Source organism: Callorhinus ursinus, unplaced genomic scaffold (genome assembly GCF_003265705.2).
Source record: "Callorhinus ursinus isolate GAN/ISIS: 27379988/994484 unplaced genomic scaffold, GSC_fseal_2.0 scaffold8, whole genome shotgun sequence".
NCBI lineage: Eukaryota > Metazoa > Chordata > Mammalia > Carnivora > Otariidae > Callorhinus > Callorhinus ursinus.
Genome location: NW_027397070.1, coordinates 12,950,780 through 12,967,249, shown reverse-complemented (window position 1 = coordinate 12,967,249; position 16,470 = coordinate 12,950,780). Strand labels below are relative to the sequence as shown.

Sequence of the window (16,470 nt, the reverse complement as noted above, 5' to 3'; positions counted from 1 at the left end):
GCCTTTATTTCATGTCTAAAATGCCCCGAACTACTGATGAGTATTAATTATATAAATAAACAGACTATTTATAATACTAATTCTATATTAAGTATTAAAAAAACAAGCCATAACTAAATTAGAAGAAATTGAGGTAAATATTTAGCATCTCTATGGAGGAGGGAAGACTTTCAAAGCTGAAAAATGATGGAAGAGGGGTGCCTGGGTGGCGCAGCTGGTTAAGTGGCCAACTCTTATTTAGGCTTAGGTCATGATCTCAGGGTGGTGAGATCGAGCCCCACATTGGAGTCCACACTCAGCAGGGAGTCTGCTTGAGATTCTCTCTCTCTCTCTCCCTCTGCCCCTCCCCCCACACTCTCACATGCACTGCTCTCTCTCTAAAATAAATCTTTTTTTTTAAAGATTTTATTTATTCATTTGAAAAAGAGAGAGCATGAGCTGGGAGAGGAGTAGAGGGAGAGGGAGAAGCAGACTCCCCACTGCGCAGGGAGCCGGATGCGGAACTCAATCCCAGGACCCTGGGATTATGACCCGAGCCGAAGGCAGACACTTACCCAACTGAGCCAACCAGGCGCCCTAAAATAAATAAATCTTTAAAAAATGATGGAAGAGGGGCGCCTGGGTGGCTCAGTTGTTAAGCGTCTGCCTTCGGTTCAGTCATGATTCCAGGGTCCTGGGATCGAGCCCCGCATCCGGCTCCCTGCTCCACAGGAAGCCTGCTTCTCCCTCTCCCACTCCCCCTGTTTGTGTTCTTGCTCTCGCTCTCTCTCTCTGTCAAATAAATGAATAAAATCTTTAAAACAAAATGATGCAAGAGAAAGAATATCAATATATTTGTCTAAGTAAAATATATTACCTGACGATACACTGCTGAATTTTATGTCTGACAATACAGTAGACTAGATATCCTCAAAACAAAACCCAGAGAAATCTCAAAACAAAACAAAACCTCCCAACACACCTACACAGATATTCTAAATAAAATACCACAAACATCTTTTTAAAGGTATAGTTAAGCTCTTTAAGAAGTAAGAGATATCTCCAAGAACCAAAAATCAACAAGGAGCAGGAAACCAGCATGCTAACCTGGTGTTGAAGCTATGGTTTCCTTGAGGGTATTTGCTGGTGTTGGTAACCTAGAGGAATGGTTTTTAGTGGCTGTTTGGGAAGAAGAGAAAGATCTTGGGCCTAAGCAAAGTGAGGAACAAGAACTGGGATCCCTGCATAGCCCTGAAGGGTTGTATCTTCAAAGAAAAGGCAGACTAGAAAAGATTCACCTGAGGGAAATTCAGGTGAATCTTAGGCAATAAATGGAAAAAAGTTCTTCCCAAAAAAGGTCATCTTAGGCCTGACCTCTACATATTTGAGAATCAAATGTAGATTACCTGCATCTTCTAGGAAATTCCAAGCCAAAAAATTAAAGCAGTCATGTGCTTTTGGCATACCAGGATGCCTAGCTGAAACAATCCAGCAGAAATAAGAGCAGATACTATCTGAAGAACTACATCCTCTGCCCAAGGTGCACAGAATTCCAACCAAGAAAGCCTGCTGCAGTCCAGAATTATGAAATAAGGAAATAAGCTGTGAGGTTTGGCAGAAATTTGAAGAAGGAAAAAAAAAAAACAGCAGAATTAGACTCTGAAGAACTTCAGATAATATACTGAGTAAAAAATATGAATTAAGGGGCGCCTGGGTGGCTCAGTTGGTTAAGCATCTGCCTTCAGCTTGGGTCATGATCTCAGGGTCCAGCATCAAGCCCTGCATCAGGCTCCCTGTTCAGCAGAGAGTCTGCTTCTCCCTCTCACTCTCCCTCTGTGCGCTCTCTCTCGCTTGCTCTCTCCAATAAATAAAAACCTTTAAAAAAATATATGAATTAAGTATTAAGAAATATGGAAAACAAAATGAGGACTTACATGTGACTAACTCAAGTTCTAGAAGGAAGCAGAGAAAATGAAAGAAAGGCAATACCAGAAAAGATAATATCTAAGAAATTTCCAGAACTAATGGAAAACAAATTCTCAGATTCAGAAAGCACAACAAATCCAAATAAGGAGAGAAAAATAATCTCTATGGAGACACACAATAAAGAAACCAAAGAACAACAAAGAAAAGAATGTAAAAATAGCTAGTAAAAGGAAGGAAAAAAGCTATCCACAAATGATTACAGACTTCTAAGCAGAGTGTGGAAAGTAAAATCCTAAAAATGTTAAGAGGAAATAATTATCATCCTACAATGTTTTATCCCCCTAAACTGTCGTTCCAGAATTATACAAATAATTATACAAATAAGCTATTTTAGACAAGTAAAAACTGAGTTTACCACCAGTGGACTCTCAGTGAAGAAATGCTTAGGATGTTCTTCAAGAGGCAGAAAAGGAACTTGCAAGGAAGGGTTACAACTCAAAAACAATGAGCAAAAAATTAGTAAAATATGCAAAAACCTAAAAAGAACTAAATCAATGAGATCAAAATAATGCTTCATTTGAAGGGTAAAAAGGCAAAATGGAACTAAAGGACTGAAAACTATAACTTGTACTTTGGGAGGGAGTAAAGAGAGAGTTCAAGCATCCTTTATTTTTTTTTATATAGACTTTATTTAATTGACAGAGAGAGAGAGAGACAGCAAGAGAGGGAACACAAGCAGGGGGAGGGTCAGAGGGAGAAGCAGGCTTCCCGCCGAGCAGGGAGCCCGATGCGGGGCTCGATCCCAGGACCCTGGGATCATGACCTGAGCCAAAGGCAGACGTTTAACGACTGAGCCACCCAGGCGCCCCAAGCATCCTTTATAATTCAGGAGGAGGACAGAGTTATTAATATTTGATTCTAATGTAGATATGCATACTGAAAATTTAAGCTAATCATTAAAATATAGAGAGTACCAATGTATGATGCAATTTTTTTTAAAAAAAGATTTTATTTATTTGAGCGAGTAAGCAAGAGAGAGAGCACGAGCAGGGGGAGGAGCAGAGGGAAAAGCAGAGTCCCCGCTGAGCAGGGAGCCTGATACAGGGTTCAATCTTGGGACTCTAGGATCATGACCTGGGCCAAAGGCAGATGCTTAACTGACTGAGCCACCCAGGTGCCCCTGTATGATGAAATTTTTAAAACCCAATAAACCACACACACCCAAGAAAAGTCAGGAAAGAATAAAAAAGGATAAAGCAGAAAAAATAGAAAACACAAAATAGGTTGGTATTACATAGCAAAATAATCACTACAAATATAATTGGACTAAATTTACCAATTAAAAAACAGGGATTCTTAAAAGTTTTTAAATCAACACATCCTATTTATTTACAAATAATATGCCTAAAATATAGACCATAAAAAAGTTAGAGAAAAAGGATAAAAAACCTTTCATCAGGCAAGGGGTGCCTGGGTGGCTCAGTCAATTGAGCATCTGACTCTTGGTTTCAGCTCAGGTCATGATCTCAGGGTTGTGAGATCAAGCCCCACATCAAGCTCCATGCTCAGAGGGGAGTCTGCTTGAGATTCTCTCTCTCTCTCCTCCCTCCCCTTCCATCCCCCATTAAAATAAATAAATCTTAAAAAAAAAATTGGGGGGCACCTAGGTGGCTCAGTCAGTTAAGCGTCTGCTTTTGGCTCAGGTCATGATCTCAGGGTCCTAGGATTGAGTCCCACATTGGGCTCCTTGCTCAGTGAGGAGTCTGCTTCTCCCTCTGCCACTCCCTCTCTCTCAAAAATAAAGAAATAAAATCTTAAAAAAAATAATAAACTAAAATTTAAAAAACCTTTTTTCAGGCAAATGCCAGGCCAAATAAAACAATAGCTATTTTAATTATCAACAAAATAGACTTTATGGCAAAAATCATTGTTACAGAGGAAAGTGCATTTAAAAAGGATAAAATGTTATATTCATTAGAAGATATAGAAATTATAAAATGAATCTGATAATATAGCCTCTATATACTTTGTACACATATATGTAAAGCAAAAACTGATAGAAATATAAAAAGATATGAGAAATTATATAAAGCAAAAACTGGTAGACATATGAAAAGATGAGAAATTAATAATCTCATTTATAATAGCATCAAAAAGAACAAAATACTTAGGAATACACTTAAGTAAGGAAATGAAAGACTTGCATATTGAAAACTATGAAACACAATAAAAGAAATTAAGCACAAATAAATGAACACATTCCATATTCTTAGATTGGAAGACTTAATATTGTTAAAAAGTCCATACTACCCAAAGTGATTCACAAATTCAATGCAATCTCTTATCAAAATCCCAATGGATTTTTTTTTTTACATTAACAGAAAAAAAGCCTAAAATTAATATGGAACCACAACAAAAACCCAAATAGCTAAAAAAAAATCTTGAGAAAGAACAAAACGAGGCCTCACATTTCCTAATTTCAAAATATATTACAAAGCTATAATAAGTAAAATAGTATGGTACTGGCATAAAGACAGGCATATAGACCAATGGAAATACAGCCCCAGAAATAGAGAGCCCAGAAATAAACCCATGCATACATGGTCACCTAATCTTCAACAAGGGTGCAAAGAATACATAATGGGGAAAGGCTAGTCTCTTCAACAAATGGCTGTTGGGAAAACTGGATAGTCACAGGCAAAAGAATGAAATTTGACCCTTACCTTACGCCATACACAAAAATCAAAATGGACTAAAGTTTTTTTTTCAAAGATTTATTTTTGAGAGAGAGAGAGCATGCACACACAAGTGGGGGCGGGGGGGGGAGAGAGAATTTCAAGCAGACTCCCTGCTGAGTGTGGAGCTGACATGGGTCTTGTTCTCACAACCCTGAGATCATGACCTGAGCTGAAATCAAGAGTCGGACGCTCATCCGACTGAGCCACCAGGTGCCCCAAAACAGATTAAAGATTTAAATGAAACTATAAAACCCCTAGAAGAAAATATAAAGGATAAGCTTCATGAAATTGCTCTAGGAAATGATTTCTTGTATATGACACCAAAAGCACAGGCAACAAAAGCAGAAAGAGGTAAGTGGGACTATATCAAACTAAAAAGCTTCTGCACAGCAAAGGAACAATGAGGGTGGAAAGGCAATCTACAGAATGGGAGAAAATATCTGAAAATCGTGTATCTGGTAAAGGGCTAATATAAAAAATATACAAGGAATTCAATTTAAAAATTAGCAAAGGACTTGAATAGACCTTTTTCCAAAGAAGACATATGAATGGCCAAGTACATGAGAAGATGCTCAACATCACTATTCATCAGAAAAATGGAAATTAAAATCACAGCATGGGGGTGCACCAGGGTGTCTCAGTGGGTTGAGCATCTGACTCTTGGTTTCGGCTCAGGTTATGATCTCAGGGTAATGAGATCGTGCCTGGCACTGGGCTCTGCACTCAGTAGGGAGTCTGCTTAAGATTCTCTCTCTCTCTCCTTCTGCTTCTTCTACTCAAGCGTGCACATGCTCCTTCTCTCTCAAATAAATAAATCTTTTTAAAAAAAAGTCACAGGGGGCGCCTGGGTGGCTCAGTCGTTAAGCGTCTGCCTTCAGCTCAGGTCATGATCTCAGGGTCCTGGGATCGAGCCCCGCATCGGGCTCCCTGCTGGGTGGGAAGCCTGCTTCTCCCTTTCCCCCTGCTTGTGTTCCTGCTCTTGCTAACTCTCTCTCTGTTAAAAAAAAAAAAAAAGTCACAATGTGGTATCACTTCACATCTATTAGTATGGCTATTATCAAAAAAACAAAAGATAACAAGTGTTGGTGAGGATATGGAGAAACTGAAACCCTTGTGCACAGGTGACAGGAATGTAAAATGGTGTGGTTACCATGAAAAATAGTATGGAGTTTCCTTAAAAAAATTAAAAATAGAACTATATGATCCAGCGATCTGACTTCTGAGTATATTCCCAAAAAAAGTGAAATCAGGATCTCAAAGAGATTTGCACTCCTGTGTTCACTGCAGCACTACTCACAATAGCCAAGATGTGAAAAACAACCTAAACGCACAATGAAGGATGAATGGATAAAGAAAATATGATATACACATACAATGAAATATTATTCAATCTTTAAAAAATTAGGAAGTCCTGTCATACGATACAACATGGATGAACCCTAAAGACATTATGCTAAATAAGCCAGTCACATAGGGACAGATATTGCATGATACCACTTATATAAGGTATATAAACTAGTCAAACACATAGAAACGGAGAGTAGCCAAAAGCTAGGCAGAAAGGAAAGTGGGAAGTTGCTGTTGGGTGGGTATAAAGATTCAGTTAAACCTCATGATTAAGTTCTAGAGGTCTGTATTACAACAGTGTACCGTTAATTAACAATATTGTATTGCACAGTTAATATTTGTTAAGAGGGGTAGATCTGAGTGTTAAGTGTTCTTGTGTTGTTGTTTTTTTTTTTTTTAAGATTTTATTTATTTGACAGAGAGAAAGAGAGTGAGCACAAGCAGGGGGAGCGGGAGAGGGAGCAGCAGGCTTCCCCACTGAGCAGGGAGCCCAATGCGGGACTTGATCCCAGGACCCTGGGATCATTACCTGAGCTGAAGGCAGACTCTTAACCATCTGAGCCACCCAGGCGCCCTTGATGTTAAGTGTTCTTACCACAGTTAAAGAAATTTTTTTTAAAGAAGTAAGAAAAAAGAAAAAGATAAAAGAAATTCCATAGGAGATAAGTTTCGCTGGGAGCTCTGGAATCATGAGCATTCAGTCTCCAGAACTGTACCATCCTTTTTGATCAAAGGAATCCATGACAGTGGACGTGCATTATGGGGCATTTCATCATCGGTACCTTTGGCCTCTAGATCTGAAATGATGAATGACTTTACTATTGTGAAAGGAACAATATGTGGATTTTCTTAGGACGTAAAGAAGAAAACTAATAACAAAAAAAATAATAATAAAGGAGGTGTTAACAAATCCACCATCACACAGAGAATTCTAACATACCTTCCTCAGTAACTGAAAGATGAGGCAGACAAAAAATAAGGAAACAATAAGTCCATACTTCTATTAATAAATGACTGAAAGAGTTACAAGGAATGAGATACTTGCATAGTTTCAAAGTACTTCTCCCTAAAATACTTATTAATCACAATGTGAAAAAAAAAATTAAGTATACTGAGAGAAACCTGGAAGACACCACTTAAGTCGAGTGATCCAAGTGTATATCACCATAATGGTACATATCAAAATTGTGTGCTGCCTGAGAGAATTCAGTGAGAACATATCACTCCTGTGATATTCTTACTGAGAGGCAAAACCCACTTCTAATCATGAAGAAATAGCAGACCAACTCAAAACTGACATTCTACATAATAACTGGACTGCAATTTTCAAATATGTGAAGATCATGAAAGGAAAGACTGAAGAATTGTTCCACACTGAAGGAAACTAACAACATGACAACTAAATGCAATAACAAAGACACTAAGTGATTCTGAACGGATCTCTGCTATAAAGGGCGCTGTTGGGACAACTGCTCAAACTTAAATGGGGTCTGAGCATTAGATGGCAGTAACATCAATGTACATTTCCTGGTTTTGATGACTGTAGAATCGTTATACAAGAGAATGTCCTTTGTTTGTTGTATTCAGGGGTGATGGGGCATCATGTTGCCAACTCATTCTCATGTTCACCAGAAAAGTTCTTTCGTACTTCCTTGCAACTTTTCTATAAGTATAAGACTGTTAAAAATATATATATCTTAACGACAAGATGTACTAAGCACTCACAGAACTGATGACTGCAATCTTAAATATATATTTCTCTCTCTCTCTGTGTCAAATAAATAAATAAAATCTTTAAAAAAAAAAAGGGGGTGCCTGGGTGGCTCAGTTGGTTAAATATATATTTCTCTGAAAGAGAAAAATATGGGATATTCCTAACTCATTTTATGGATCTTGAAATCAAATCAAGGACAGTATGAGACTTAAAAATTAAATCTCACTGACAAACATAGAAATGAAGCTTCTAAACAAAATATTAGCAAACTGAATCTGGTAATTCACAAGAAAAATAATCATTTCAGGAATTCAAGGATGGCTTAACATTAGAAAATACATTAAGAGCAAAAAACCATGACTGATTCAATAGATATAGACCAAGCATTTAATAAAACCTAAAACCTAACAACCAGTCCTGGTATAAAAAAAAAAAATCTTAGAAAACAAGAAATAAAAGAAAATTTGCTTAACTTGGTAAAAGAGTATTTATCAAAACCCAGTAGTAAATATCATACTTATTGGAAAACCATAAGAAGCATTCCCTTAAAATCAAGAACACAACCATGATCTGCTTTCATTGCTTCTATTGCATGATGTTCTATCAGTGTCATAAAGACAAGTAAAACAAATAAGAGGAAGATCAGAATGGAAGAAACAAACTGCCATTTTTCACAAATGACATTATTATCTACATGGAAAATCTAAGAATCTGTAATTAAATCATTAGAATTAAGAAGAGAGGTAGATACGGCTGGATATAATATCAATATACAAAAATACTTTTTTATACAGCAGCAGGAAATAGTAATTTTTTAAAAGACGTTACTAGGGGTGCCTGGGTGGCTCAGTCAGTTAAGCGGCTGCCTTCAGCTCAGGTCATGATCCCCTGGGATCGAGCCCCGGTATTGAGCTCTCTGCTCAGCGGGGAGCCTGCTTCTCCCTCTGCCACTCCCCCTGCTTATGTTCCCTCTCTCGCTGTCTCTCTCTGTCAAATAAATAAAATCTTAAAAAAAAAAAAAGATGTTACTAAACAACAAAATATTTTAACAATAGCAAGTGTAAGAAGAGCAAAGTAAAATTATCAGTTTATTGAGATATCAAGGCTTACTAGACTGAAAGCAGTAAAGAAGGCATCATGCTACCAGTGCAGAAATAGTCCAACAGATGGATGGAACAAATTAAAACAGCTAGAAACAAGCTGCCATATTAAGTGGACATTTGACATAAAAAAGAGATGGGGAGAAAAAAGATGGAATTGCTGATTCATGGTAAAACAATGGAGTACAGAATAAACGCTGTTGTCATTACCTATCCATATGCAAAAAAAATAGATCCATACTTTAGATCATATGCAAAAATTAAAGGTAAAGGTTGGCAATCTTTAAATGTTAAGAAGCAAAATTTCAACCTTTGAAAGGAAAATCTGTCTTTCTACCTCAAGGTGGGAAAGACACAAAAAGTACATATCATAAAGGAAAGATGATAAATTCAGCTACATTAGAATGTACAACTTTTGTTCATCAAGTCATCAAAAAGAGTGAAAAGGCATCCCATTGCCTGGGTAAAAATATTTGCAAAGCATATAACCAGCAAAGTATTTGTATCCAGTATATATAAAGAACCTCTACAGTCAATGAGAAAAACACTAATAGCTCAACATAAAGGCAAAAGATTTGAATAGGCACTTCTTAGGAAAACAAATCCAAGCAGCCAGTAAACATCAAAAAGATGTTTCATCTCAGTAGTAACCAAGAAAATGAAACAACACATTCCATCATTTTTATATCTATCTACTCTTAGTATTTGAATAATTTACGAAGATATAGTAAAATAAGATAAGAATCATTATAGAACTTGTTCTCTTATTTCCACGAGTGTTTTTATGATCTTGTCTAGGTTATATGAAAAGTTATCTGCAAAATTAGGTTTTTTAAACACTATTCAAATAAAGAGAACATAGAGAAAAATACATCTATTTTTTTCACCATAAATACAGAATTCTGCCGTAAGATGTGGAAACAGATCTAGAGAGCCAGATTAATAATAAGCCCAACATTCTAACTGTACCACTGGATATACACTTTTTGAGTCTTAACTTGAATAGTATACTAATTGCACTAATATTTTCAGCAATGCCAAATGACATGATCATTACAAAGTCTTTTTAAGGTAATCGCTGAAAAACTAAAATTATCTCACTTAGTTCTTTTCTATCATCCCTTCTTTGTGTCCTATTTCCAATATAGCTTCCCCTGCAGCTGTATTTAAAAAAGAAAATTCACAAGTGATAAGCTAAAGTACAATTTAATTTTGTTTCATTTATTTTATTTACTTTTTTAACTACTACACTCAGAAAAAGACTTGAAGAGTTGAAATTAGCTTAAAAGTTAAGTAAAATAACAGTACCTCACAATGCTGGCGAGAGGCTTGAATTTCACATTCATATTTGTTCTTTACAGATTCTAAGCAGAGCTCTCTATAGATTCCTGCAACCAAACACAATCACTCTGATTATGTTAGCAGTAATGAGATTCATTATCACTTCCTTACAGGAATTCTGTCCAACTGTTTTTATAAGATGACTCAGGAAGAAACTGACAAATGATTTTAGCTTAATCTTTAAAAACAAAAAGGCTCAGTTAAAATATATGTCAAAGCAGACTGGAGAACTAAGAATTTAAGAACTAGGAAGAAACTTGCACTGCAAATTTTAGTTCTTACTCCATTCTTCTAAAGAACCTCCTTGATAGAGAATGATCAAAATGAAAATAAAACTCCTTTCCTGTGAAAAATAATCTCTTAGGACTCATAATGGAAATAGTCAATAAACTCTGGTTTCATTAATCCTATCTTCTCAAAGTAATAATAACCAACAAAACCACTATTTTTTAACAATTATTTATTTTCAGAGTCCAAAGAAGTTTAAATATATAAACTGATAACAACAAAATACATAAACTGATATGATGTTTGAATGCTCCTGACAGAGCTTTATCTAGAGAATGGATGCTCAAGAGAGGTTACTTAGAGCTACCAAGACAAAAGTATAAAATAGGCAACATGGCTGTGCAAATACCCCATCAAAAAATAGCAAACACAGAGCCTTAGATATATACCAAACTCAATGCCATAGTTGACCCTAGAAATGTAATTCTTTCTTGTATAGTAAAGGCATGGGACAGGTATCTAGAACTAGGCCATTAGCAACACATTCACACATACACACTATGCTTTGTACAATCAAAAAGTAAATGAGGTCACACAGTAGAAAGTAAGTGACTCAAATAATATTTCCTAAACATCCAGTAAGTCTCACTTAGACTTCCTTTTAGAATGTCAAAGAAAATTAAGGACTTGTTTCCTTTTCAGGGTGTGCTAATAAGCCAATATGCAAAGACAGCAAGTATGACATCATCTACATATTTAAGAATTTGAGAGTAAAATTTGGCTTAAGGTAGATTTAGTACAAAAAGAACTTACAATGAACAATGCCTTAGGCATTACATAATAGGTGCAGGAACATCAGTGTCCCCCCAAAAGAAAAAAATCAGCATCTCCATTAGTTAAAATTCAGTTTTAGTCTAACTATGAAAAATCATGTCATCTTCAAATAGATATATCCCTTGTCATCAGTGCTAGGACACAATTCTGAGGCTGGATCCCAATTACAAACCAAAGACTGAGTACTTAAATTGAATCTCAATTTATCTAACAAGAAATTAAACTGAAATAGTAACAGTTGCTCTTAATAAAAGCATCATGTTTCTAATTGTTTTACATGTGGAAGTATCTTCTCAACAACACTGAGCAATCTTAGGACTTTTTTTTGATCCCCCCCACAGCAACAGAGGAAAGCAAGAGGCATTGAATTAATAATTGTGGGCTGATTGAGTGAAATACTCTGCTCACTGTAAATTTGTGATTTCATTAGCAAGAAACACTCACTTGACAAATACCTTTCAAATCTAGTGAAGAGTTCATATTCTACTATATGGAAAAGATGTTTCACTTTCCTACCTGCTACCTTTGTACGAATTTGCATATTTTCTTGTAAAGTTGCCAGTGGTTCCAAATATTCTGGTGCTTTTCCAGCTATGACTTCTTGTAGTTTTGCATCCACCTGACTTAATCGTTCTTTATAAAGTCTTAACAAAGCAAAAGTTAAAATATTAATTTTAAAAGCCCAAAAAGGCTAACAATTTACCATTTCTATACATTCTCTCTTCCTAATATCATTCATATTCTAATAACCTACCAAATATATTTTTTTCTTAATCTCAAGTGAAAAACTCAGTTACATTATTTGACTTTATGCATGTAATCACAAAGTAGATATTTTTATTTTTTTTTAGATAGATCATTCTTTAATGATTAATTCACAGTACAAAAAATACAACTAAGATACTACTTTTTTTTGCACTCTAGATTTTTGGTTTTGTTTTAACTGCAGAACAATAAATCAATTCTAGGAGAAAAGGTCATTTAAACACTGAGCTTAAAAGAAACAAAGAAATCATTTTGAATAATTACTAGTCATCAAAATAAGTAATTCCCTGGCTTCTCTCCATCTTTCCTGGAAAGGAGTGAGTGTTACATTCGGCCTACATGGTTTTTACAAAGAGGAAATCTGAGTGATGGAGGTAAAAACCAACGGCTACAGAACTTGTGATCTAGCATTACCAGTTTGTCTGGACTGCAAATGAAGAAACTCTAACAAAAGCAGTTGCTCGGTGGATGGGAAAATGAAAAATGGGGTAGGAGACCCCTGTTGCTGTATTTATGAATTTACATACAACTACTCTAATTTGCCAGCTGTCACACCAGTAACTTTACCTTGATTATCAGTGACTGAGTACCTGAGACAACGCATTGTTTATTTTTGGCAACAATCCTGCAGGATAGCACGCTTTTTAACCGGAAGATGTTTACATTGTCATTCTTTATGAAACGCACTTTGAATCCTGGCTTTGTGGCATTTTAAAGATATCCTAAAACTTTCAAAGCAGATTAACAATTTAAGATCACTGGGGCGCTTGAGTGGCTCACTCAGGAAAGCATCCTACTCTTGATTTCCACTCAGGTCATCACGATCTCAGGGTCATGAGATTGAGCTCTGCACAGAGCACGGAGCCTGCTTAAGATTCTCTCTCTCCCTCTCCCTAGTCCCTGCTTGTGCGCACGCGCTCTCTCTCTCAAAACAAAACACAATTTAAGATCATTTTGTAAACTCTTTTTTTGCCATTCATTACTTTCTCAGAGGTGAAGAATGTGTCATAAGGAAGGCAGGTAGTAACTGCTAAAAGAAACCACTGATTCTGGGGCGCCTGGGTGGCTCAGTCAGTTAAGCGTCTGCCTTCGGCTCAGGTCATGATCCTGGGGTTCTGGAATCGAGCCCGACGTCGGGCTCCCTGCTCAGTGGGGAGCCTGCTTCTCCCTCTCCTCCCAGCTGGTGCTCTCTCTCACTATCTCTCTCTCTCAAATATTTTTTTAATTAAAAAAAAAAGAAACCACTGATTATGCTTGTAGGTGTTAGTATAACTAGCAGTTGGCTTTTGAAAATATTACAGTTCCTGGCTTTCATATAAAATTCTCCTCTTTCCTCTTGAAAATATAAACCAAGACAATTAAGACAATTAGGGAGGAGGATGGGGATGGGTTAAATAGGTGATGGGGATTAAGGCGTGCATTTGTGATGAGCACCAGTGATGAATGGAATTGTTGAATCACTATATTGTACACCTGAAATTAATATAACACTGTACATTAACTAGAATTAAAATAGAAACTTTAAAAAAATATAATCAATATTGGTGTTCATAATTGATAATTATAACTAGTATAAAGATTTATATGATGATTCTGAAGGAATTGAGCAAGTTTGGGTGTTAATAAAATTTTTTTTAAACAAAAATGGAAAAATTATCTGAGTTAACTGCCAATAATACATTATCATATCTGGGTTAAATTTTTTGGGGGGGGTTAAATTTTTCTAAAACTCAAGATACAATGATAAACGAATGTGTAAAGTCAGAAAACTACAACATGATACTTATAGTTTTTGAAATCATAAATACAACTTTAGGCAATATGCTAAAAATTTGATGAAAATGATGACTGAACCTGAAAAACATCAAACTTAAAATATTGATAAGGTATCCCTAATAGGTGAACAGCAGCTTGAATGAACAGGATATGTGAATTAACAACATTCAATTAACTACCCTTTTAAAAGAATAGATTCCTCAAAATCAGTATCATTTCAACAACCTTGGAATTCAGATACAAACTCATCAAAGGCAAGAATCATGAGTTCCTCACCAGCAACCACAATACTATTCACAGAGTAGAATCCCAATTCATGTTTATTGGCTATGGACATTGAAATAAATGGAAACTTAGGTGGTGTAAGTTCCTCTATCTTTTTAAGGAGGTAGAAGAAACTTCCACTAGTATACAAACTGCAAATGGTGTATTTTTGCCCTATGAAAGGAGTGCTATTATGCCCTATGGTGCTAGTACAGGAGAAGCAGGATAACTTCTTGTTGTTGTTGTTGAAGCAGGATAACTTCTTGTTTTTTTTTTATTATTATTATTGTTGTATTTCCTACCTCTTCTAAAGAGGATTTGAGACAGCTTACAGAGATACCCAGTACAACAGAATAAAAATAGCGATGAGGCAAATGGGGCAGATGAAAAGATAATTATAAACCTGGTGCAAAGATTAATAATTTCTAAAACATATTTCTGAATACCAATTCCTTGAGAAATAATCCTATTAATAGTGGTAATGGGTCTACTTTTAATACTTTCTGAGATGAATGAAGCTGGTGGGGGGACCTGGCTTGTGGTCATAATGAGCCATGAAAAAGCAAAAATCAAGGCAACTGCCAGCCCCCAGATGAACAAGATTAGGCTTAACGAGTGACCGGCTGCAAAGTGTTCCTTGGTAATATCTTATACTAGAACTATACAGTAATTTTCATTTCTTGGGAAACCATAAAATATACTTTAAAAGCTCAATAGGCATATCTTAATTAATTGTATGAGAATTATTCCTTCATGGCTTACCTGTACTAAAATACAAAAGCACAAATTTGCTTCCTCTTTTTCAGCACGATCCTGGATGAACTCTCCATGCTGCCAAATAATGGATCCTTTGGGGATCCAAACTAATTTTAAGATTAATAATGTAAATCTTTAGAATAAAAAATATGATACCATGTTTTTTAAAGCCAAAATTTTGAACTTTGGATTATTTATATTAATTTGTTGCACTAGCTTGAAACATTTATATATTCACCTCTCATACCAATGAAAGTTAAGACCAGAAGTGGCATAAACAGGATTCATTTAGTAAACAAATCTGTCCCCTTTTAGTCTAGCAATTCCAGATATTAAACATGTCTTCATCTCTTCCTTGGGCCTCTCTAGGGAATAAGTAGGAGAACAGAATAAGCAGCAAAATTATGAAGAATTTATGAAGAGCCAGCTTCTGAATAAATTAGGGTGTCCATACTCTCAGAAGTTTCTTTCATTTACAATTCCTAATATGTAGCTATGCCCCATGACCTTGCCGGCAAGATTCAAAGTAAAAGCTCACCTTTAAGATTTTTTTTTTTATCTGCATCTGCATCTATTCTGTTTCTCAAATCACTGGGGCCCATTCTTGTGTAAGCAACTGCTCATAAGAGTTCGGGTTTAATGAAGAGGGGGAGAAAACAGTATCTAATAAGCCCACTATGTGCCAGCCAAAACTAAGAATTTCATATACTGCTCATACAATCCTTACGGTTAATAATAAAAAAGCTATTATTATACCTTTTTAATCTATGAAGAAGGCCTGGATTCAGAGCCTATGCTTTTTCTACTCCACTACATTTCCTCCAAAGTAATGTGCCTTAGTGGAAGGAACGCCATAGTACTAGGAGGCAGAAGGCCTGGCTTAGTTTATCATTTCCAGATGAACTATGGGCAAATCACTTCACTCCTCTGAGCATCAATTTTCTCACAGGTAAAATGGAGATAAGGTTATCTTCCAACCTTACAGAGCTGCTGCAAGAAGCAAACTAAATAATGTGAAAACATGTATGTACTATCCAATGTTGATATAAACAAAAATCACTATGCCATTTTTGGGAAATATTTTCTTATTTTAAAATTTTAAAAATGCTATCTTTATCCAGTTACCTAACAAAGAAATGAATGAAGCAGATTAGAACTAAGGGTGCAACAACCCAGGGAAAACATTTTACTTACCAACATCCATATAGAAATGTTTTTATACCCCCCCCAAAAAACCTGCCTCAAAACCCTTAGTTGAGTTAATGAGGTCTTCAGCAGGCAAACCACAGTTGAAGCCTCTTTCAGATCAGTCAGTCCCATAAAATACAAAAAGGAAAATACTTCAGAATGAATATAATTTCTCTTGTGGTAATATACATGTGACATGACTGAGATTCAGTGAAAAATAACCTTCTGACATTACTACTTACTGATCCTTGAGATCCGTAAACTGTTTTTCTAGATTGGACATTTCATCTAAACATTCCATTCTTCTTCTTTCACAGTCTTCATCATCCATTTCTGTTAATAAAAGGCAAAGAGCAAAGAAAAAATTAATGTTATGTTCCAAGTTATCTGAATGTTAATTAAAATGGTAAAAAACAAAACAAAAAACACACACCAAACTGTAATATGAAGTTAGATATGCAAGACCTATATTAAGCCTTAAGAAAAAATAAACATTTACCCAAAATAACTTCCA

The 16,470-nt window shown here is 35.8% G+C and overlaps 1 protein-coding gene across 12 annotated transcripts in view; it reads right to left on the bottom strand.

The window, feature by feature from the left end:
- Nucleotides 1-16,470, bottom strand: part of BRMS1L (BRMS1 like transcriptional repressor) — a 184,353-nt gene that overhangs the window by 164,516 nt on the left and 3,367 nt on the right. For all 12 annotated transcript variants that reach the window (XR_012378957.1, XR_012378956.1, XR_012378958.1 and 9 more), the window contains 3 exons: nt 16,199-16,289; nt 11,724-11,851; nt 10,113-10,192 (listed from right to left, as the gene is read on the bottom strand). Coding sequence is in view for 7 of the 12 variants with exons in the window: in XM_073895086.1 (XP_073751187.1) it covers nt 10,113-10,192; nt 11,724-11,851; nt 16,199-16,289 (299 nt within the window). In the remaining 5 variants the exon portion in view is untranslated. The remainder of the gene's footprint in view (nt 1-10,112; nt 10,193-11,723; nt 11,852-16,198; nt 16,290-16,470) is intronic.